Below are 23,047 nucleotides of genomic sequence, written 5' to 3'. Positions count from 1 at the left end.
TTAATTAGCACGATTGTTCTGATATAGCTCCCAGCTTCACCCTATAGATCTATGCAGCTCCCCTACCATACCAGCGGTGCCTGCAGCGTTATCTTCATATTGGGGAAAAACAGGTATTATTCCTGTGTGCAAGGCCGGTAGAGCGCGACAACTGGTCATCTGGATGGAGAGCTGTCCATGACCAGTCATGCCTGTCAGCGCGCTCTGTGGGGATGATATCACAGGAACTTGTGTGGTTCATTAAAAGATAGACGGTCAAGGAGACCAACCCACAAAGGGGACCAACCCATCTGGCATTTGCCAGAAATGCCAGATGGGCAATCTAGTCCTGGTGCCTAGGTAAACAAGAAAGCCCCACTTGGAACACCATGGACCCTTCATTCATCAGTTGACTACCTGGGGTGCACACAATTTTGATGGCCCTTTGAGGGTTTAGCCACCATATCTATAGGATAGGGTATAAGTGTGTGATCATGAGGGGTCTGACAGCCTTTCTTGAAAGCAGGACTCCAGAAGCTCCCCTCTGAACTCATACTTGTCTGCTACTTAGTTCACTGCCAATGAGAGTGCTGAAGATTGTTGAGGGCAGTCTCAGCATTTGGACCCCCTGCCATCAGACACATGTAGATAGAGCCTATGTGTTGATACCAACAACGCCTCTTTAAGGATAGGCCATTAATATCACTATAATATCAACTAAGATGTAAAAACAAAACTTTAAAATTCTATTTATAACCTACGGCAATTGCCGAGTTGTCAACTAGACATGTAACAATGGTAAAAGACAAACTAACAATATAGATGTTGAGAGAGCACTGTGTTATTTCTTACAGAACACGGAGCGTACAGATTATAGCAGGCTGAACAGAGGGGTTAAAGACTACATCTTTTTTAGTACAGAGATTGCTACACCAGCAGACCCGATGGGAGGGGAATTCTGCCGTGAACAAAGACTTTGTTAGCGCTTTCTCTACTAAACAAACATTCAGGGGGAAAACAGAGAGAGATCATAATTCATGTTTGTATCAGGTAAACTGAAGAAGAGAGGAAGAAGCCTCCATCTTGTCTCAAAGACACTGAATACAGAGATTATTTCCACAGATAGTAAAGAAGACTGAGTTAGGGCTCTTATACACAGAAAGATTATTGCATAAAAAAAATCGTTCTATCGTTTTAATTTAATATATAATCTTTCTGTGTATGCAGGCAATGGTCAAACAACTAACAAAAATTTGTTCATATGTCATTGTTCACATCTTTTTGGGCTGGCCATAAAATCGCTGAAAGATTGCAAACCTTTTGGTGTATGTACACATCGTTCATTCATTATTACGATCGTTTGTATACTCGAGTATACAAACGATCATCACTACGTTGCGATTGTAACTAACGACTATCATTCCATGTAGAACTGAATGAATGAATTCAGGTCGTTTTGCAACTGTTCATCAAAGGAAACGAAAAAATTGCTTAGACTGAATAAGACTGCTTTACTATACCGAGCTAAGCAAAGTGATGTGAGAAGCATCCATTGTCTAAACACATTGGGGAGTCAACGGCCGAGCATTTGGGCATGGAGAACGTTGCCAAACCCCAACAGTTTGGCCTTTCCGCTACAACACTACAACAGCACTCATAGCCATTCACAATATGGAGAGAGTGCTCCCACTATTAGGATGCAACCATTGATATTTTTATTGAGTACTAACTAAGCTGACGAAGGCCATGCTTGGCCGGAACGTGTCCTATTTGTACCTGATGTCACCTGCACTGTAATAAAATAGCAGAACTAAATTGGTGAGTGCCGGGTCTTCTCTACAATCTGTCTGGCTACTACCACCTCGAGCACCATCGACCCATGGAAGTGTCATCCTCTCCATTCCGATTTTATTGAATATGATATACCACCAATGTAGAAAGTGCAACTGACACACGCAATAGTTCAGGTGCAATGGCACTCTTCTCCAGGAACAAGAGTTGTTGGATCACGCATGAGCCTGAAGAAGGATTGTACCTAAAGAAGAATGCTTTTTCACCTGGACCATAGCTTATATACATTGCATTTTCTATAGTGGCAGTGTGTCATATTTAATAAATTTACCATCAATTGCCCTCTAATCTGGAGAAGGCTGTCTTCATTGGCCGGGGTAGAAGGTTCTATGAGACGTACATGTGTTAGAGGTTCTGCTATCCATTTTATATTTGGACAGATGGGGAATAGACGTGTGATAAAAGTGACTGAGCCGCCACACCAGTTTGTTGAGCCTGTGAGTAAATTTGTGGTTTGATAATAAATCCCGTAATGCGATACTTTCCAGCTCTTGCCAGGTAAGGATTACACACGGTATTAGAGAATTTTATGCACATCATTTGTAGATCATTACTGTAATCTGTGATGATACACGGACTGTTAACTGTCTAATACGTGCAGACAGAATCCGCAACCTCGTAATAGAACAAGTTAATCACAGCGGGCAATGCAAAGTTCAGTCCATGTATAGTGGATGGAAACAATCTACTGGTAAAATTCATCACTGTGTCAGGCCTGTTCTACTGATGAACCAGTTCTACCACACACTATTAGGTACTGGGATCTAGATCTGATTTAAATTAATATATGGATTTTCCAATGCTATATAACAATAAATAATCAGGTGCCTGGTGATTGCCTGGACTGTCACAATAAGATCGCAGATAGCGAAGCCGAGAAGCTCTGTCTGTAATACGTACGTCAAATTTTCTTTATCACTCGCAAGATAATATCGGGTGGGGGGGGGGAAAGGTAAATCCAATTGTTCAGCGTTAATCTGTTTTGTCGGAGAAGAATTGGTTGAATCTGCTTGTGCTATATAAAAGGGAAGTTAGTTAAAATCAGACTTTTATAGTAATTGAAATTGTATTAAACATTGCAAGAAATTGTCTTCGCTTCTCATTATTTTAAATTACATTTGGGGGGGATAAGAGTCAATGGGGATTTGCTTATTTTCCTCCAATGTCGGTCATACTGTAGAATAAAGCATCAACCATTCACTTTGTTAGCTATGTTAGAGGAAAAAATGTCTCTTGATGGTTCCCCTTGTAAAAGCTTCTACACTGCAGTATGATATAATAACACCCCCCCCCCCCAACACACACACATTTACGCTTCTACAGTAAACTCCCACTCTCAGAAATTAAAGGGGTTGTTCACCACAAATCTTTTAAATCAACTGGTGCCAGAGATTTGTATTTTATTTCTATTAAAAAATCTTGAATCTTCCATTACTTCTCAGCTGCTGTGAGTCCTGCAGGAAGCAGTGTATTTCCAGTTTGACACAGTGCTTTCTGCTGCCACCTCTGTCCATGTGAGGAACTGTCAAGAGCAGTAGGAAATCCGCATAGAAAACCTCTCTTGCTCACCAGGCTCAAAGACTACACCACTTCCTGCAAGATTTACATCAGCTGATAAGTACTGGAAGACTTGAGATTTTTTAATAGAAGTAAAAATTACAAATCATTGGTACTATCTGGCATCAGTTGATTTAAAAAAAAAAATAAAAAATATTATATATATATATATATATATATATATAGAGAGAGAGAGAGAGAGAGAGTGAACAACTCGTTTAGGCCCAGTGTGCAAGAATAAAGTCCTTATTACACTAAACAAGGTATGAGGAACCCTTCAGCCCTCCAGCTGTTGCAAAACTACAATTCCCATCATGCCTGGACAGCCAAAGTTTTGTAGTTTTGCAACAGATGAAGAGGCGAAGATTCCCCATCCCTGCATTAAACAATTATCGGCCTTACTTGGCCAATTACTGACTGTTCAGACCAAAATTAGTCAATTTGTGCAGCATTGATCTGCAGCGCAACGCTCTGTGTAATAGGATCAGCGACATCAGACCGCCGCTGACTTCAATGAGCCATCTGAACAATCGAATGGTCATTTGGGCATCCCCTCCCGATCCTCCCTGCTCCTTGTCTGTGCATGTAATAGCACAGCAGTGGAAGCGAGTGCTGAGCTGACAGGTCTGCGCTGACTTCCCCATCATGCTGTGTAATACGACCTTTAGGGTCCTGAAAGGGTGCAAAGGAAAGGGACCTGAAATCATTCACCATAATACACAGAACTATAGTCGTTAGTTTTAGTCGTTGGATCATAATAACGAACACATACACCGAAAGATTTACAATGTTTTTCTGGTCAGCTCAAAAGTTGCGATCAACGACATACGAACACATTTTCGTTAGTCGTTTGATCATTGCCTGAATACACACCGAAAGATTATCACTTAAATTTGAACGATTTAACAATATAATACATGATAATCTTTCTGTGTAATAGGGTCCTAAAGGTCGTATTTGGCCGATTATTGACCATTATGGCTGATAATCCCTTTGTGTAATAAAAGGCAACGATCAACCGACATGCACAATGTTGGCTGATTGTTTCAAGATGAAAGACTAACGACAACAATGACAACAATCCGACGCAGCTCCTATTGGCTTTAAAACTTTAGATCGTCCATGGAGCCTCTACCGCAAATCCCCATCACCTCCCCGCACTTACCCGCTTGCTATTGGCCTGTGTAATAGCACATGCAGTGAGCGGGGAACAAGGAGCAAGCGAGCACTGAACTGACCGGTCGGCACTCGCTTGCTCGCACCTATGTACTTTGTTGCCCAATGAAGGCCAAGCTACCAGGGCTCCCAAATAGTTGACAGCTGGGCTGTGATTGGTTGCTATCAGTGACAAATGACACTTTTACTATAATAATGCTTGATAAATCTTTCTCTATGTTCCTCCTTCAGTTTTTCCTATGAAGGCTATTAGGACCGCACGAGCTTAAAGCAGCACTTTCTTTCCAGAGAACCTGCTGATATGCCGCAGTAGCTGTGTATCTTAGTAGTACATAGACACTACTTTAAGCCCTGTCCTCCCCCGCATTGTTTGTAAAATCGCTAAATGCTCTTATGCAAATTACTAGCATAAGAGCATTTAGGGCGTTGCTTGGGCCAGAGAGCACAGTGGCCCACCCCCCTCCTTTCCTGGCCACTATGCATATTCATAACTGCATAGTGGGCTCTATACACTGCGGCTGCGCCGGGAACCGGAGACGGGCTGCTTCCCGCGCATTCCTGAACCCCCCGAGCCGCCACTGATCCTCCCGGAGGTTCCTCAAGACGTAAGTATAAAGTCTATCTTATACCCATGTCCTGAGGGACCTCCAGGAGGATCGGCGGTGGCCCAGGGGGTTCACACATGGGCGGGAAGCAGCCCGCCTCCCCGCTCAGCCGCAATGTATAGAGCCCACTATGCAGTTATGAATATGCGTAGTGGGCAGGACGGGAGGACTGGGCGTGGTGTGGTGATGCCCTCTGGCCCTGAGCAACGCTCCAAAATGCTCTTTTGCAAGTAATTTGCATAAGAGCATTTAGCAATTTTACAAACAATGCGGGGGAATGCAGGGCTTAAAGTAATGGCTATGTACTACTAAGATACATAGCTACTGCGGCACAGCTAGTGCCGCTTTAAAACCTCCAACAATTATTGGAAACAATTTGTATTTGCTGGTGGCTGAGGTTGCCTTTGCCAGCCAGTATTATGGAGATTACTTAGCACTTAAACAAGAGAACATACAAGAACCGAGCACATATGAATGGAGATGACTAAGTATCAAACTTCCAATTACAAGAATCTTGAACTTTGGGGAAATGATAATTTTGCAGATTTTGCCAATCAGTCACCTCGTTGACTTTTGATTAAAAAGATAGAATGTTACTCTTTTTACTTCAGCGTAAAATAGATGATAACATTTTATATTGCTTTCATTTAAAACTGGGACTGAAATGACACTATAAGTTATTCCTGGCATCCATCAATGACCACCAAACTCCGTACTCAAAACCCTCGTCTGCAGTAATCTGTAAAAATGAATAAAGAGGGAATAAACAACACCTATAATTATACTAAAAGAGCCTTTCTCCATGCCCAGCATCTATTTATCACATCCAACGTGCAGGTGACTCTGGCTCCTGGGGATACATGTTGAATGCCAATTCTTTCCCTTGGCATGATACCAAATAATTGCTCTTTTCATAGAGGTTACACTAACACCTTTGCTGCTTGTGCTTGGCTTCAGTCCTAGAAGCCATTCATTGCTCTTTTCTTAACCTTTCCTGTTGGAATCATAACACACCAGCAAGACTGTCAGTAAAAACAGCTTTGTCCGGGGGGAGGAGAGTACACACTGTATTTTTCTGCTGAACATCTTCTTATTTCAGCCTTTTAGTGACAAATCGTATATGCATGTTCATTAAGCATCATTGAGGAATCAGAAAAGATTCAGCCATTACACCTGGTGGCTCAGTGGCTAGAACTATTGCCTTTTACATAAAGTAAAAAGTGCAACAGCAACCTGCAGGTGCAAGTGCTTATCATGCTCTATGGATATTAAAAAACGAGGATCTTAGCAAACCATTTGATCAAATAGAGTGTACCATGTCACCATGTTAAGGTGTCCTCAGAGACATTGTCCTAGTCTAGCATTCTCACACTGGAAATGGCCTCTTCTGGGCTAACAACTGGGCAGATAGGATCCAAATAATCTCTATTGATAGTACCCACAGGACATAGATGGAGTGCAAGCCAATAGGAGGTAGCCACACATCCCACATGCAACAGAAAAAAAGCAAATATTGGTAAAAGTAAAGCCAAAAAGCAAAAAGTGCAACAGCAACCTTCAGGTGCATGTGCTTAGCAGTACATACCCCCCTCCCCCTGTGAACACACAATAAAAACCTGCTCTATAGATATTAAAAATTAGGATCTTTGCAAACCATTTGATCAAACAGAGTGTACCATGTCACCACATTAAGGATGAGCATACCATTTTTATTTTAGGGGTTCAATTTGAGTCTGTCATCTTTTTAAACTCATTACATTACTTTTTGTTAAAGGAGTTGGCCACTTTATAGTAGAATTGGGCAGTGTACAGTATTAGTAAGTGTACTCAATATATAAACTGACAGCAGCTCCCTGTGTACCCCATAGAGCTAAAATCATCTCCCCTCCTCCAGGCTGTGCTGTCCTGCTTTGTAGTAAGTCTGTCCATAAGATGGCCAACATGGAGGAACATGTGGCCATGCTCCGTCCCCCAGTGTCCACCACTGAATCTCTATATGCCAATGGAGGACACTGGGGGCGTGGCATGGTCACATGCCACAGACTCACTACAGACTCACTACAGAGCAGGACAGCACAGCCTGGAGTCTGATTTTAGCTCTATGAGGTACACAGGAAGCTACTGTCAATATATACAGTGTGTACACTTACTAATACTGTACGCTGAACAATTTTACTATAAAGTGGCCAACCCCTTTAAACTGTATGTCCATGAAGATTCTTTATACATCATTTAATCAATTGCTGTTCCTCTATTAGTGTTTTTTGTGGCAACATTGTGCTATCAGTAGAGGAAGAAAAATGACAATGTTTGCAAAAATATTCAAAATGTTCCCATTTTACAGTCAAACATAAAACAGCAGGAATCCTCTTCATTTATGCCTCAAAACATGTCCATCTCCACACTAGCCTGCTCACATGCTCTATTGAAGTAGAAAAATTGCGACCAAAATTTAATTAGCAATCAGTTGATGAAATAAAACGAAAAAATGACCTAAGAAAATCTCATTAACAACATAAATAAATTGCGCATAGTTAATGAAATGTTCTTCTCTGAACTGATCTGAACAAATCCTGTTATCTGCTATGGCTTCTGCACACTAAGCAATTTACAAACAGCAAAACACTATATGCCAATAATGTAGGTTAAGAAAAGAAATACTTAGGGATGTTCTCAGTAATTCTCCATGGCCCCATCCCATGACTTTTTAAAGGGGTTATTCAAAAACATGGCCACTTTCTTCCAGAGACAACACAACTCCAGGTCAGGTGTGGTTTGAAATTAAGCTGCATTTACTTCAATGGAATTTAGTTGCAAAACCTGCAGCCAAACTGGAGACAAGAGTGGTGCTGTCTCTGGAAGAAAGTAGCCGTGTTTCTTTAACGCTGAATAACCCTTTTTAATATAGAGCCATTGAGAAGGTTCAGGTAAGCAACAGTGGCAGCTGGCTGAGAAGCAGCTGACTCTCTTCTATGAGGGAAACACAGTACAACTTATTTCTGAATCAGAAAATGGAGTACTCCTACTCAAAGTCCCCCCCCCCCATTTTTTCCCTACACTTATTATAGTGATTGGTGCAAGAGCAAAAATCTGATTTTGAACATCTTTTGTCTATTTACTTTAAAGGCTATGTGGTATCCTATGTTCTAATATATTTGTAAATAGCTTCATTTACCAAAAATGACTCCTTACCCCCCAAAAAACATAAAATCTTGGCCACAAGGTTTCACTTTTTTTTTTGTAATCTGCTGCCTACTACCTGTTGTTAGGTGAATTCTGTCTCTAGTAGCAGAGACAAGTCAAAATACAGGAAGTGAATGTGGAGCTTAGTATTTCCCATGATCAGGAGAGAGCCTAAGAAAGCATGGACTGTATAACTGCAAGCTCAGTCTTCCTGTCGAAGAGAGACTCTGTCAGTAGGTTTATGTTGCCTTATGTTAGTGTAGCATAAACTAAAGACAAAGAAGCTTAACAGAATGATGTATCACTTATATTTTTCTGTGTAGCTGATTTAGAGATATATTCCTGATGAGGACACTGAGAACCACACGCTAGTTCTCTCCATAATGTGTGTGTGCTCAGCAGTCCTTGATATTCATGAGCACCTGCTCCCTCTGTCCACTGGCCACTGATTGGCAGTTGTCTATTTATACTGTGTATAGGCAGATGGCTGTCAATCAACAGTTGGAGGGCAGAGCATGCAAAAAGTCCATTCTCCTGCATATCAGGAGAACAGAGAAGTAATAAGTTGTTCTTTTTAGCATTTCTGTCACTAGGTTATGCTGTCCTCATTTAAGGCAGTATAAACCTAGTGACAGATTCCCTTTAAACTAAACGGTATTCAGTTTATCTATTTATATCTCTGTCAATATGACATTATCCATGTACTTAAATGCTATGGTCACCGAGCATCTCGGCTCAGACTGAGATTCAAGTAAAAGCTGCTTGAGTTCATTAGATGGCTGAGAAAACAATAAATAATACTACATAATAAGGAAATAATGGACTCCGTTTTAAAGCAAATAAATATAACAAATAAACCCCCATGTTTCTGCTTCTTTCACTAGAGAAAGTCAACCACATATAGGAAATTTTAATGTGTTTAACCTTACCTCGTAATTGTAGTTCTACCTTGCAGTAAAAGGCCCGTAAAAAGTAAATGGTTTTTCCTTTAATAAAGCCCAGGTGATGCCGTATTGAGTGGAAGGTGCTCAGGCATGCATTATTTACTTTGTAATTTGTTGTACACAAAAAATGTTGAACATAAACCAAATTTGGCAGAGCCATAAACACGGCGTCCTAGTTTACAATGCTACATGCAACAGAAAGAGAGATGGGGTTTATGGACCGGAGAAGTGAACACACTATATTTTATGGAATCCTTAAGCATTGAATAAACTGACCCTGTGGGCTACTAAACAACACTTTCATAAGAAGAAAATAATAGGGTTTATATTTTATATACTCATTGTATCATGGATAAATATACATTTAATGGTAGGAATTTCATCTTTTTTTATTAGTTTTTCTTTGTTATTGCTAAATATACAATACATTCTTACCCATGGTTAGTACTCACTGTATATTCATAATTAGAGATGAGTGAGCACCAAAATACAGTACTTGAGTATATTTCAATACTCACATGCTTGACTCGAGTTATGAGCCCCATTGAAAACAATAGGAAACTGGAGTATTTAACCAGGTGCGCCCCCTAAACACACACACTCAGCAGGGTGGAGGGTACCTGGTTAATCTAAAAGTTACAGTCTGGCCCCCAGGGGGTTAAAGGGAACCTGTCACCCCCCCCCCCCTCGTGCCAGGGAAGAGCCCGGCCAACCCCCCGGTGGAGACCCTTATACTTATCCCATGAACGAAGTCTCGCTCCTAGACCCGCTCCCGTTGCCGAATTATCGCCGTCGGAAGCCCAGCGCGTGCTCAGCAGAGATGAGTCCGACGCTCATAGAGAATGACGGCTCCATTCATTCTCTATGAGCGTCGGACTCATCTCTGATAAGCGCGTGCTGGGCTTCTGATGGCGATATCTCGGCAACGGGAGCGGGTCCAGGAACGGGACTTCGTGCACGGGGTAAGTATAATGGTTACCACTGGGGGGTCGGCCGGGCTCTGCCCCGACACGGGGGTAACAGGTCCTCTTTAAGTTAACTTTTGCTCTGTTGGTGGGGAGGGGGAACAGTGAAATTATACTTATGGCTCTGGTTATACTTGGCTGGTTAGAGATTAGATATCCTCTGCTAATCTGGAAGATTGGGACAATAATCCTCTGATTGCACCTCCGTATTCATGGAGACCCAACCTTCTGGATTAACAGATGATCTTGCTGCTGATCCGGAAGGTCCAATCATGACAGGTACACTAATGAATATCCGACAAGCATGCAGTGCTCGCTCACGTATTGAGTAATTTGGAGTAGCCCAATACTCAAGTAAATACTGTACCATATTTGATAGAGCATGCTCGCTTACCATAGCTAGCATAGAATAAGCAAGTATGATAGCAGCCTTTTTTGCTGTCTAAGGGTACATTCACACTGAGCAAATGTGGCGGAATTCTGCGACCGAGGAGTTCTGCCGCAGAATTCCGCCACATTTGCTCAGTGTGAACATATCCTAAGGGTTCACACTACGGAATCCGCGCAGAGAGGTTCCTGCGGATTCTACCACTCGCCCTCAAGAACTCCGCACAGATTCCATAGTGTGAACGCACCCTTAGGCTGGGTTCACAAACAGTATATTTCAGGCAGTATTTGGTCCTCATGTCAGGTCCTCATTGCAACCAAAACCAGGAGTGGATTGAAAACACAGAAAGGCTCTGTTCACACAATGTTGTAATTGAGTGTATGGCCGCCATATAATGGCAAATATTTGCTGTTAAAACAACGGCTGTTATATTGAAATAATGGCAGTTATTTACTGTTATATGGCGGCCATCCACTCAATTTCACCATTGTGTGAACAGAGCCTTTCTGTGTTTTTAATCCACTCCTGGTTTTGGTTGCAATATGAGGACCACAATACTGCCTAAAATATACTGTGTGTGAACCCAGCCTTAGGCTATGTTCACACTACGTATTTGACCGGCCGTTCCGTGACTCCGGTCGGGTCACAGAACGGTCGGTCTCAGCCCGGATTATCATGGCCGGTACTTAAGTACAGGCCGGATGATCTTTCCTCCATGGACCTCTGATGCGGCGCATCAGCGCGCGCCCGCATCAGAGCTTCCCATTGCACAGAGTGAAGCAAGCGGCCGGAGCTGCCCGCTTCACTGTGTGAACTGACAGGTCCTTCTGCGGGCGGAATTCATTGAATTCCGTCCACAAATAATGGGCCTGTCAGTTGTTTGCGGCGCCGTATGGGAACCGGCCGGAGCGTATACGATGTGTGTACGATCCGGCCGGGATCCCATAGCAAATAATGTTATGTTCCACCCCGCAAATCTACGGCTGTAGTTCTGCGGGGAGAACTACGGCCGTAGATTTACGTAGTGTGAACATAGCCTTTAACTTAGGCTGGGTTCACACTACGTATATTTCAGTCAGTATTGTGGTCCTCATATTGCAACCAAAACCAGGAGTGGATTGAAAACACAGAAAGGATCTGTTCACACAATGTTGAAATTGAGTGGATGGCCGCCATATAACAGTAAATAACGGCCATTATTTCAATACAACAGCCGTTGTTTTAAAATACCAGCAAATATTTGCCATTAAATGACAGCCATCCACTCAATTTCAACATTGTGTGAACAGATCCTTTCTGTGTATTCAATCCACTCCTGGTTTTGGTTGCAATATGAGGACCACAATACTGACTGAAATATACGTAGTGTGAACCCAGCCTAAAGCAGTAAGTATGATAAACATTTCATTAAACATAAGTTAAAGGGGTTGGCCACTTTGTTGTAAAAATGTTTGTGTGTAGTATAAGTGTATTCATACAACATTCTGATAGCAGTTCCCTGTGTACCTCATAGAGTTAAAATCAGACACCCCCCATACAGGCTGTGGTGCCCTGCTCTTTGGTGAGTCTGTCCATAAGATGGCCGACATGGAGGAGCATGTGACCTGAGCCTGTATATGCCAGTGGAGGACACTGGGAGGCGAGGCCTGGTCACACGCTCCCCTATGTCGGCCATCTTATGAATAGACTCACCACAGAGCAGGACAGCACAGCTTGGAGGAGGGGAGTCTGATTTTAGCTCTATGAGGTACACAGGGAGCTGCCATCAGCATATACAGTGAGTATACTTACTAATACTGTACACTGAACTGTTTTACTATAAAATGGCCAACCCCTTTAAGAGCATATTCATAAACTTTAGTAAGAGTTGCATAATTTCTTGTTTAGCACTAAAGAATATAGCTTTTTAGCCCTCTTAAGATGAAGTTGCGCACCATAATAACTGAATAGGTTTTGAAGTAGTCCTATTGGGAACTAATGATAGGGGTGCCTAATGGAAGCCTGATGAAGTTCATTATATGTTATTGGAATCTTTCAGAATGAACGCAATCAATTTGAAAACAGGTTCATTATTAGTAATGTGTATGTGTGACCAGATGCCATTATCCTAGTGTGATCACCTCCTTGTTTATATTCCATACGTATAATATTCATACATTAGATTCAGTTTACTTTATAATTTACGTTAATAGCCCTCTCTTATCTTTCATAGCCAGAGGAGAAGCAGAAGGCATCTGCAGGATTTGATCAGCTCCAATCTGCTATGGAGGTTTTGGGATTCACGGTGAATGAACAAAAAGCCATTTGGCATGTCCTAGCTGGTATCTATCACCTCGGAGCAGCAGGTGCATGTAAAGGTAAGACACAAAACTTATAGCCTCAATTCTATTATCTTGCCAGTTCGGTGCATGCAAACAAAGGCATTGACCGAACTGATATGTCCTTGTGTTTTTGGAGTTTATGTACTCAGGTCTTTTTGTAGTTAAAGGAGAAGTTCGGCTATTTGAAATCTCACAGCTGGCAGGGACAGGGGAGAACATAACAATCAATCATTACTTACCTCACCTCGTTCCAGCGAAGCGCTGGTTCACATGGTACTGGACCATTGCCGGAAGTTCTGATGATGTCATGACTCTGATGACGACTGTTGAATTGTGAGCTCACACAATCAATGACTGTAGCGCTGTCCCACCCCAGTCACTGACTGGCTGAGCGGAGTGACCATCAACCGGGTTGTGAAGTTGGCTCTGCAGGAGATCCTGTAGCCTCAGCGCTGGAGAGGTACGGGGAGAGGTGAGTTGTCATAGTTTGTTATGTTCCATATATACAAGATAATCAGTTTAATCGGTTCACCTCATACATTTTTCTTTTCTTGTGGACCTGGAGTTCAGAAGGGGAGGGTGCACGGATTTCAAAGCATGGGCCCGACGCTGTTGTCCAATGATATAAGGCAGAGAAAAAGGAGGAAAAGCAGTCCTTTATTTATACTGGTTAAAAAGTTTTCTCCCCTTGGGAGAACCGTCCAACGCGTTTCGCATTCAGTGCTTAATCATGGCATACCATGATTAAGCACTGAGAGTGCGAAACACGTTGGTGCAGTTCTCTCACGGGGAGTAAAACTTTTTAACCAGTATGAAATAAAGGACTGCTTTTAATCACTTATTTTTCGGTTGGAGTGCTGGAAGGAATTTTCCCTCTTTTCTCTGCCATGTTTTGTTATGTCCCCCCTGTCAAACAGCCAGACTTCTCCTTTAAGTCCTTATGCTATCAGATGAATTCATCTTACCTCCACCATCATCACTGCCATCACGTGCTATTGTAGTGCTCCTGCTTAAGTGATTTTTACTGTCGAAATATTACTTCGCATTGACTTCTATATCCATCTACCATCTTGTAAGAGATTATTACAAACACAAAGGACTTCATGCATTAAAACTGTGTCGGAGCAAGAGTGGTTGTTACCAAAGCAACCAATCCAGCTGGTTAAGCGTTTCATTTCAGATTTCAATTCACTTCTTGCAATAAAAAAAAGAAACGTGGACAGTAGCAAGCCTACTTTCCTCTAAGAGGTTTGATGCATGGGGCTCAAAGTACTGTTATTGTATCTGTTAAGCAGCAGAAAGACTAGAACTGTTAATCTGTATTTCATTGTAAGCCCCCTGTGTCCTGTTGTGCGACATTAGATACAGAAATAAATTCTTTTCCATGCACTTATATTATTTCCAAAAGAGAAAAACAAATATAATAAACCTTATAAGAGGGTAAAAACACAAGTATAAAATAACCTTTAAAATCACATACAACACTGGCCGAAGAAAAAGCTTTATGTCATTATGTCAGAGATTACTGGGCTTCGTTGTACTGAATGTCATTGAAATAATATTGTTGGATTTAGCAGTTAAAACCATATATCAAGAAACACTGCGCATTATACCGATTAAACGATGCTCTCCGGTGGAGTCTCTCTGTTAGTAAAGGGCTGCCTAACCTCTACACATCCTTTTTATTTCAGCTATTAGGGCATATGAACTAGTGATGTCACGATACCAGAATTTTGAGTTCGATACCAATACTTAATTTTTTATTTCCATACTCGATACCAATTCGATACCCAAGTATGAGAAAAAGCTACACCCCCAACTGTTTTTATGCTGTTATGGTCTTCAGGTCTGCACTATTATGGTGACATCAGGTTATGGGCTTTTTATTTTATTTTACTATCTTAGAAATAGTTTACATTTTTTTTTTAAATAAAAGAGCTTAAAAGTTGTCCTACTCTGACTACTGTGAATACTCTAACCTTTCATGTTTTGCCCTGTATGGCTGTGGTGTGCGGGATTATTTTCTGCACTGTGATCTGCAGTTTTATTTGGTATCATGTTCGTATATATGTGACCTTTTGATCACTTAATGAATTTTTTTGGGGGGTGTGATGTGACCAAAAATCATAGTAAAAATATAGTAACCTATATGTAGCTATCCCTCTCGTAGCTAGCCCACAGAGTAGTCAGCTCCCTGAAGTAAGCACCCCCTCTATAGTCAATCCCCCTGTAGTGCTGCAGACTGGAGAGGTGATTCTGCTGAGGGTTGTAGTACATCAGACAGGAAGTATTCACAATGCTGGGAGTGATGGTGCTTGTAATATTCTGTTAGTTAAGATCCAGATGTCTACAGGTTAGTGTGCCCCAAACAGGAAACATTATGGTGGGAATGTTAGTGTCCCAAGCAGGACTGATTATCTGCTGAGACTTGTGGTGCCCCCAGCAAGGAGACCCCTTTAATAACATGTCAGGTAGAAGAGGTTAAAAAAAAAAAGAGAAAAAGAACAAAGTGGGCCCCACAGGTATACACAATAATAAGAAAGGGTGCTACCGTGTACCCTATACACTAATACCAATGGAACAAAACAAAAAATGACAGAAATATAGGATATATAAATCACAGTGCACACCAATGAAATGTAATTAAAATAGCTTCATTAAGCTGGCTAATGGTGCGTTTACACAGACAGATTTATCTGACAGATTTTTGAAGCCAAAGCCAGAAACAGACTATAAACAGGAGACGGGTCATAAAGGAAAGACTAAGATTTCTCCTCTTTTCAAATCCATTCCTGGCTTTGGCTTCCAGAATCTGTCAGATAAATCTCTCTGTGTGCAGGCACCATTACAAAAGAAATGATAAAAGCAATTAAAATGGTATGAACGGCAGCAGCCTCATAATGCAGGCTGTGCTACACTACTACAAGTCTTGCCACATGCAAGCCTTTACCTAAGAGGACAATAGAGCAAATCGTCAGAAAATGCATAATGGTATATAACAAAAAAATTCAAATGATATCACATGCAATACTGACACAATACCACCTGCTAAGTCTATGTCCCCATGTAGTAGTGGAGGAAAAAACTGCACGGGTATCGCCACCACGTCCTGACGAAGCCATAATATGGTGGCGATACCCTAGAGTTTTCCCTCCACTACTACATGGCGACATAGACTTAGCAGGTGGTATTGTGTCAGTATTGCATGTGATATCATTTGAATTTTTTTGTTATATACCATTATGCATTTTCTGACGATTTGCTCAATCGTCCTCTTAGGTAAAGGCTTGCATGTGGCAAGACTTGTAGTAGTGTAGCACAGCCTGCATTATGAGGCTGCTGCCGTTCATACCATTTTAATTGCTTTTATCAGGTAGGAGAGATCATATATAGGGGAGGTGGGAGGGGTGGCATAATGCTGTCAGGATGGCCCTGGCCCGTCTTCCTGCTCTGATGAACCTTGGACACACACACCGGAGTCCTTGCCGGCAGAATGGAGAAAAGAGGCTATCATTACAGGAGCCGATAGGGTTAAAGACCACAACACAAGACATGTGTGCCTTATCATCCCCTGCACTGATAACCTCCGACCTCCATTCTGAGGCTGCCGGGAAGCTGCGGGACCCTGGTGTGTGTGTGTCCGAGGGTCATCACTACAACAAGACTGTCCCTCCACCCGCGGACCCCCTCACCCTGCGGCAGGCTGCAGTCATTAGCGGAGGGGATCTGCTACACATAGTAGCCGACCCCACTGCTTCTGGAACGGGTCAGATGCTGCTGTCAGTGGGACAGCGTCAGCTACAGCTACATAGGCGGCACATGCGATCGCTATGTGCCGGCTATAGCTTATCACTGCTGTGAGCGGAGGGAGGGGAGGGACGGAGGAGGTGACACCAGGGGGCAGCACCCAGAGAACATGGCCAGCGCTCAGTTAGCCGCCGGCCATGTTCTCTGCTTTCGATACCAGGAAATCCTGGTACCGAACCGTATTTTTGCCTGAAATATCGATAGTAGTATCGATATTTCGGTGCATCGTGCATCCCTAATATGAACATCCTAATGAACATCCACCACTATAGACTCTCTTAATTTAGCGATAGCATAGAGAAGTTAAAGTGATGAGATGTGTAAAGTGAAGAGATGTGTCATAAAGATCTGTTGGAGTCTGACCTCAGACCATTACTAATTGCTAGAACTATTACACCAAACGATTATCATCCGTATTTGGCCGATATCGGCCATTAAGGTCGATAATCGTCTAGCGTAAAAAAGTCAATGATCAGTCGACATGAATGATGTCGGCTGATCGATGCTGTCATTTATCTTTCAACAAGTTGAAAGAAAAACGACCTGGATGGCAGCGTTCTGCTGCCGAGGCTCCGCGGGATAGAAGCGGCGGCAGCAGACAGCCGCTATCCTCTATGGGCTGACCGAACGATCTAGCGATCATCCGGGCGCTCCCCCCCCCCCCCGCAGCTCCCTGTGGCCCCCCTGTACTCACCCGTTCGCTGCTGCCGCATCGTGTAATAGCGCTGGCAGCGAGCTTGTTTGCTCTTCAATATCTCCCAGTGTAAAAAGTGCTAGGCAGTTCTAGTAAGGGTCTGAGTATTTAGACACCGACTCATTAAAACTTTGGACATAGCTTTATGACATGTCATTTTTTTATTATTATTTAAAACACAGAAATAAATAAAATAAAGTTTTTAAAAGTTAAAAAAATTCCTTCCCAAATTTAGATTTCAATCCCTCCATTCCCTATTTGGAAATAAGAGAAGTGACATGTTTGGTACCACCACTTGTGGAAATGTACAGCTCAGCCCTCATACAGCTCAGTCGACTGATAAATACAATATTTATAGGGGTCAGAATTGGGCAATACAAGCATATTTATGTTTTTAGGTTTCAATATTTCAAAAATAGTAAAATAAAACAAAATCTTGATAAATTGACTGTCATTGTAATTGTGTTGATCCACAGAATACAGATGTAATTATGTAAAAACAGAACCTCTCACAATAAAATGGAAAAACATTTGGCCCAGTCAAAAAACTCATATGGCCCTGCTTATGGAATCTAACCTGCTGATAGCCCCCTATTGCGCATGGGCACCAAGGAGGACGGTATGTCTCTTACCTTCTTCCTCGGGGCCGTTTCTGTGTTGTTAGCAGTGTAATTCTTGGTCTGGAGATCCGTTAGGAGCAGTACCCCGATCCTTCTAATGATCATCAATAGATTGGGCAGGCTGGATGGGCGCTCTGGGGGCGGGGCAGTGGTCCTAATGGTGCTGAGGATTACACTGCTAACAGCACAGGAACGGCGCAGAGGAGGAAGGTAAAATACATACCTTCCTCCTTGGCACCACATTCACATTAGGGGGCTATCAGCAGGTTTAATTTAATTTATTTTAATTAACCTGCTGATAGGGCCCCTTTAATCCTAGTGGACAAAATAAGAACTGCAATATTTTATGATATAAGTAGCTAAATGGTGGAGTTAAAAAAATCACCAAAAAATATAAAAAAAAGTTTAACAAAAAAAGTTTTACATTAAAACTTGATTTACACAATAGGTAATTTTCTGAGGACACATTCCCTTTAACAATTGCAAGTTATGGTTTGTTCTAATGTTGTGGTTGTCGCATGTAGAGTGTTGGCCTTTTAAAAAGTGATAAAGGGGGGTCATAAAACATCATGTGAAATGCAGAAGTGTCATTCATGCCAGGGTTTCAATTGAAGGGGTTGGCCACTTTAAAGTAAAATAGTTCAGTGTACAGTATTAGTAAATGTACTCATTCTATATACTGACAGCAGCTCCCTGTGTACCTCATAGAGCTAAAATCAGACTCCCCTCCACCAGTCTATGTTGTCCTGCTCTGTGGTGAGTCTGTCCACAAGATGGCTGACATAGAGAAGCATGTGACCACGCCCCACCCACATAGACATATACAGGCTCAGTAGTGGACACTGGGGGGGGCAGAGTATGGTCACATGCACTTCCATGTCAGCCACGGTACGGACAGAAACACAGCCTGGAGGAGGAGAGACTGATTTTAGCTCTATGTGGTACACAGGGAGGTGCTGTCAGTATATCCAGTGAGCACACTTACTAATACTGTACACTGACCTATTTTACAACAAAGTGGCCAACCCCTTTCATTAAGTTTAGTAATAGACCTTTTATATATATATTAAAAGAATCTGTATAGATGAGTTTTTTTTCCCACAGGTCTGTGACATAGCACATTTTCTATCCATGTGTGAGGTTTCGGTACCCATTGTTTTTTTTTGTTTTTTTTTTTATGTTAAACTTAGTGAAAAAGGACAGGTGGCTGATGTGTTTCATGCAGGAACCACTTTAGGAATCCACAGCTGTGTTTAAATAGCCGAACTAAACTTACCCATGAGCTGGCTGTTTATTATTAAGATTTTGATTCTGATGTTCTGCCAATATTCAGAAGATGAGCCAAAAAGTGAGCCCAGTAGGTTTCAGCCTGTAAATGTAATCTTTTTTTTCTGAGTAAAATATTAGAAGTTTTTCTGTGGAGATAAATGCCTAATTCTGTATCAGCGTGGGCGTCTGAGGGATTGGTTATGTCAAACTGATCTGACCAGCTCTTTTTGAGGAGGTCACTTGTAGATTGGACTGGAGTGAGGCTTTCAATGTTGTAGTATATCTAGATTTTTTTATAAAACATTTGATACTATGCTACACATTTAGGCCATGTTCACACAACGTATGTTTTGCATAAATAACGGCTGTTGTTGCAATTTGCAACAACGGCCGTGATTTATGCTAAACATACGTTGTATTTGAATGAATGGAATCCCGGCCGGAGCGTGCACACATAGGAGACATTTATGAAGTCCGTTTTTTTTTTTTTTTTTTACGCCAGGCTTACAACTGTCCCCACAGCTTCGGAGCTCAGGGGTTCATGTAGAGGCGCACTGCCGAGCATACGAAGCCTGCCCGTGCTAAAAATTTTAAATCTACGCCATTTCAGAGCTGGCGTAGGTTTCAGTATTATTTTTCCACAGAAAAAATGATAAATTCGACGCACGCAGAGGCCACGCCTCCTCTGCGTGCTGCTGCACCCCCCATAACGCCCCCTCTCCGTCCCACTGGCGAAGGTGGCGCAGATGTGAAAAAAATATTAGCAAAAATACCATTTGCGAACATTTTTACGCCGATTTGCCCCATCTGTGCGTAAAAAAGTCATTCATGCCTTTTCATAAATGTCCCCCATAGTATACGCTCCAGCCAGGATTCCAGCCAGCCGCACTAAAGACTGACATGTCAGTTTTGTGTGGCCGCTATTCATTGAATAGGGGCCGCACAGACACGTCCGCTTCCGAATTCAGCAGTACTGGCCGGGACGGTCTTCACTAACACCGGCTGTTCTGTGACCTGGCCGGGCCACAGAACGGCCGGTGTTTCACGCTGTGTGAACCCAACCAATGCGCTAAGAGTTTTTATTACTAAAGCTCCAGGATAATTGTTTTCGGAGAACTAATCTACAGCGTCTGAGTGTCTTGCTGATGTCTATGGGAACTTTAAATCTACAATTGATAGAACTGCAAAATGTAATTTAAACTTGAACTGAATAGAAGAAATCTCGAAATATTCTCAAACAAACTCATCCTCCCCTTCAGGAGCTTTCAGCAGACTAAGTAAATAGCATGTTTGCATCTGAATGGAGTTGGTGAAAGATGGAATTAATTAAAGTATAAAAGTATATGACAAATCTACTTTTCTATCTCCTTCTATTGTTACAAATTGTGATCTGCAGCAGTAATCCAGCACTTAACATACATTACAGTTATTACTGACTATTCATTATAGAATATGACAATGTATATACAAGACTCCGGAATTATCATCACATACTGATGGGATTGAAAGAACAATTGGAACTTGTCAAAGGGAGTTGCTTACCTCTTCTTTGTGCGAGTGATGAATTGAATTATTGAATTTCTTTGATTATGGGTTTGCTTGTTCCTTGTCTAGGCTGGTCCGCCTCCAGTGCTTCACCCCCGACCATTGCCCATGAATAGAACAGCGTCTTACACGGGAACCAGGCCGCGGGTTCAAAAAAAGCACCACGGCACCTGCTTCCCGACACAGGCACCATTCTATCTATGGGCAAAGCTTAAAGCAAATGTATCTGATGGTACATTTACTTTAAGGGGTGTTACCGTCGTTTCTTAAATTTTTTGATATGTCAGAGAGACATGTAAAAAGTTTTGATCGGTCTAGGGCTGAGTGCTCAGACCCGAGTTTCCCGCTAGAACGAGCCGGGAGAGGACTGCATGTCAGATACCACCCCCAGTGCACCATAACACCTAATTAGCATAAAGATTAAACTCTCGATAGCACAGACACAGCGCTGAGGATGGAGGTAAGAAGCTTTGCTTCATCCTCTGCGCCCTGTGTGCAATAGAGATGTTTCACCAGGTTAGATACTTCTAACCTGCTGATAGTTTCCCTTTAAAGTGACACTTCATCCTTCTTACAAACTAAGGCTATGGTCACACATAGTAAGGGACCGGCTGTTCCGTGACCCGGCCGGTCTCCGAAAAGATCATCCCGTCTGATACTGCAGTACCGGCCGGATGATCTTTAGCGCCGCTGAGTTTTGATGCAGGCGCATCCGTGCGCGCCCACATCAGAACTCCCCACAGCACACAATGGCTCCGGCCGCTCGCTCCATTGTGTGAACTGACAGGGTTTTCTGTGGCTGATATTCACTGAAAACATGTCAGCTTTCTACGGGATCCCGGACGTAGTGTATACCATGTGTATACACTCTGGACGGGATTCCCTCAGCCTGCAGCACTACGTAAGTACCGCAGAAATCATGGCCATTGCGAAAACAACCGGAACTTACATAGTGTGAACATGGCCTAATATGTACTAGTGAAAAAAAAAAACATCAGTAATTGTGCACCAGCCGTCAGTGTAAAGTCCATTGAATGGATTTAGCCCAAATGATATAGTAAGGCGTGGACGAGAGACATATGCAGAAGACTTTCTTTTGCAAGTGAAAGTTTATAGGAAACAAGAAACCTGTGAAAATAGACTGTAAAGCTGTAATCAGAAGGAGCGATCCAAGTGAGACGCTGCAAAATCAATAAGGCATCAAAGGAAAAATGAAGCAGAAAATGATATTGACATTTTAACATATTAACATTTGTGCTTCATATCAGAAAGGTGACCCCAACATCAGCAATTGCTGTAACTCACCGAGATCTAGATGTATAAGCTTCATCATTGGGATAACACTATGCAATATTCATTCAGCCATATGACCCAAAGGAATTCTCTAAATGACAAAATCACATCTTACAACTATAAATATGGGTTCATCTTAAATGGACAAAGCTGTTTGAGCGCTTACAGATCGAATAAAAGAAAAAAGAATAGATTTCACATTTTGAAGCATAAATACAATGGAATATACCAGCAGACATCGGTAGCCTCAAAGAAAATCTCCTTCATAAGTTAGCATCTATATGAAAGTTTAGTTTCTGCTGTACGAGCATCACTACAGTCCAGCACTACTAACATTATACAGTAACTGCAGTCAGTTGGGTAGTCAGTTATTTGCAACCATAGGCTAGGTTCACACTATGTAAGTTTACAGCCGTAGCGCGCTCTGTGAATAAGCAGCCGGAGATTTACGTAGTTTGCGTACAATGCAAAGTATAAGATCTACGGCTGCACAGTTCACACTACATACGAACTTACGCCCAGATCGTATGCAGCGCCGTAAAAAATGAACCAGACCATTTTTTCGGGACGGAAATGCTGTAATTTACGCCCGTAGCGTTACATGCGGTCCCGTATGTAGTGGCGATTTCTTCTTTTTTCTACTTTGATTTGCCGATCCAAAAGGTTCTGTGGGGTATCCGGGGCTAGCCGAAAATATCCCAGTAAAAAACGCTGTCAGATTGCTACGTACGCTGCTCGGGAAGCGTACATAGCTTACGGGCGTAAGTTCGCGGACCGTACGTAGCCGGCCGCAACTTGCGTAAATTCCGGCCGGATTTTTACACGTATATGTCCGGCCGCATATTTTTCG

General features: G+C 42.3%; 1 protein-coding gene across 3 annotated transcripts in view; it reads left to right on the top strand.

The window, feature by feature from the left end:
- The window catches only part of MYO18B (myosin XVIIIB), a 402,342-nt gene that overhangs the window by 74,998 nt on the left and 304,297 nt on the right, over window positions 1–23,047 (top strand). For all 3 annotated transcript variants that reach the window (XM_069961327.1, XM_069961329.1, XM_069961328.1), the window contains one exon: window positions 12,861–13,005. In XM_069961327.1, coding sequence (XP_069817428.1) covers window positions 12,861–13,005 — 145 coding nt within the window. The remainder of the gene's footprint in view (window positions 1–12,860; window positions 13,006–23,047) is intronic.

The sequence above is a fragment of the Dendropsophus ebraccatus genome, chromosome 3, assembly GCF_027789765.1.
Source record: "Dendropsophus ebraccatus isolate aDenEbr1 chromosome 3, aDenEbr1.pat, whole genome shotgun sequence".
NCBI classification, from domain to species: domain Eukaryota; kingdom Metazoa; phylum Chordata; class Amphibia; order Anura; family Hylidae; genus Dendropsophus; species Dendropsophus ebraccatus.
The sequence above is the reverse complement of the archived record's forward strand: the minus strand, read 5'-3'. Positions and strand labels throughout refer to the sequence as shown.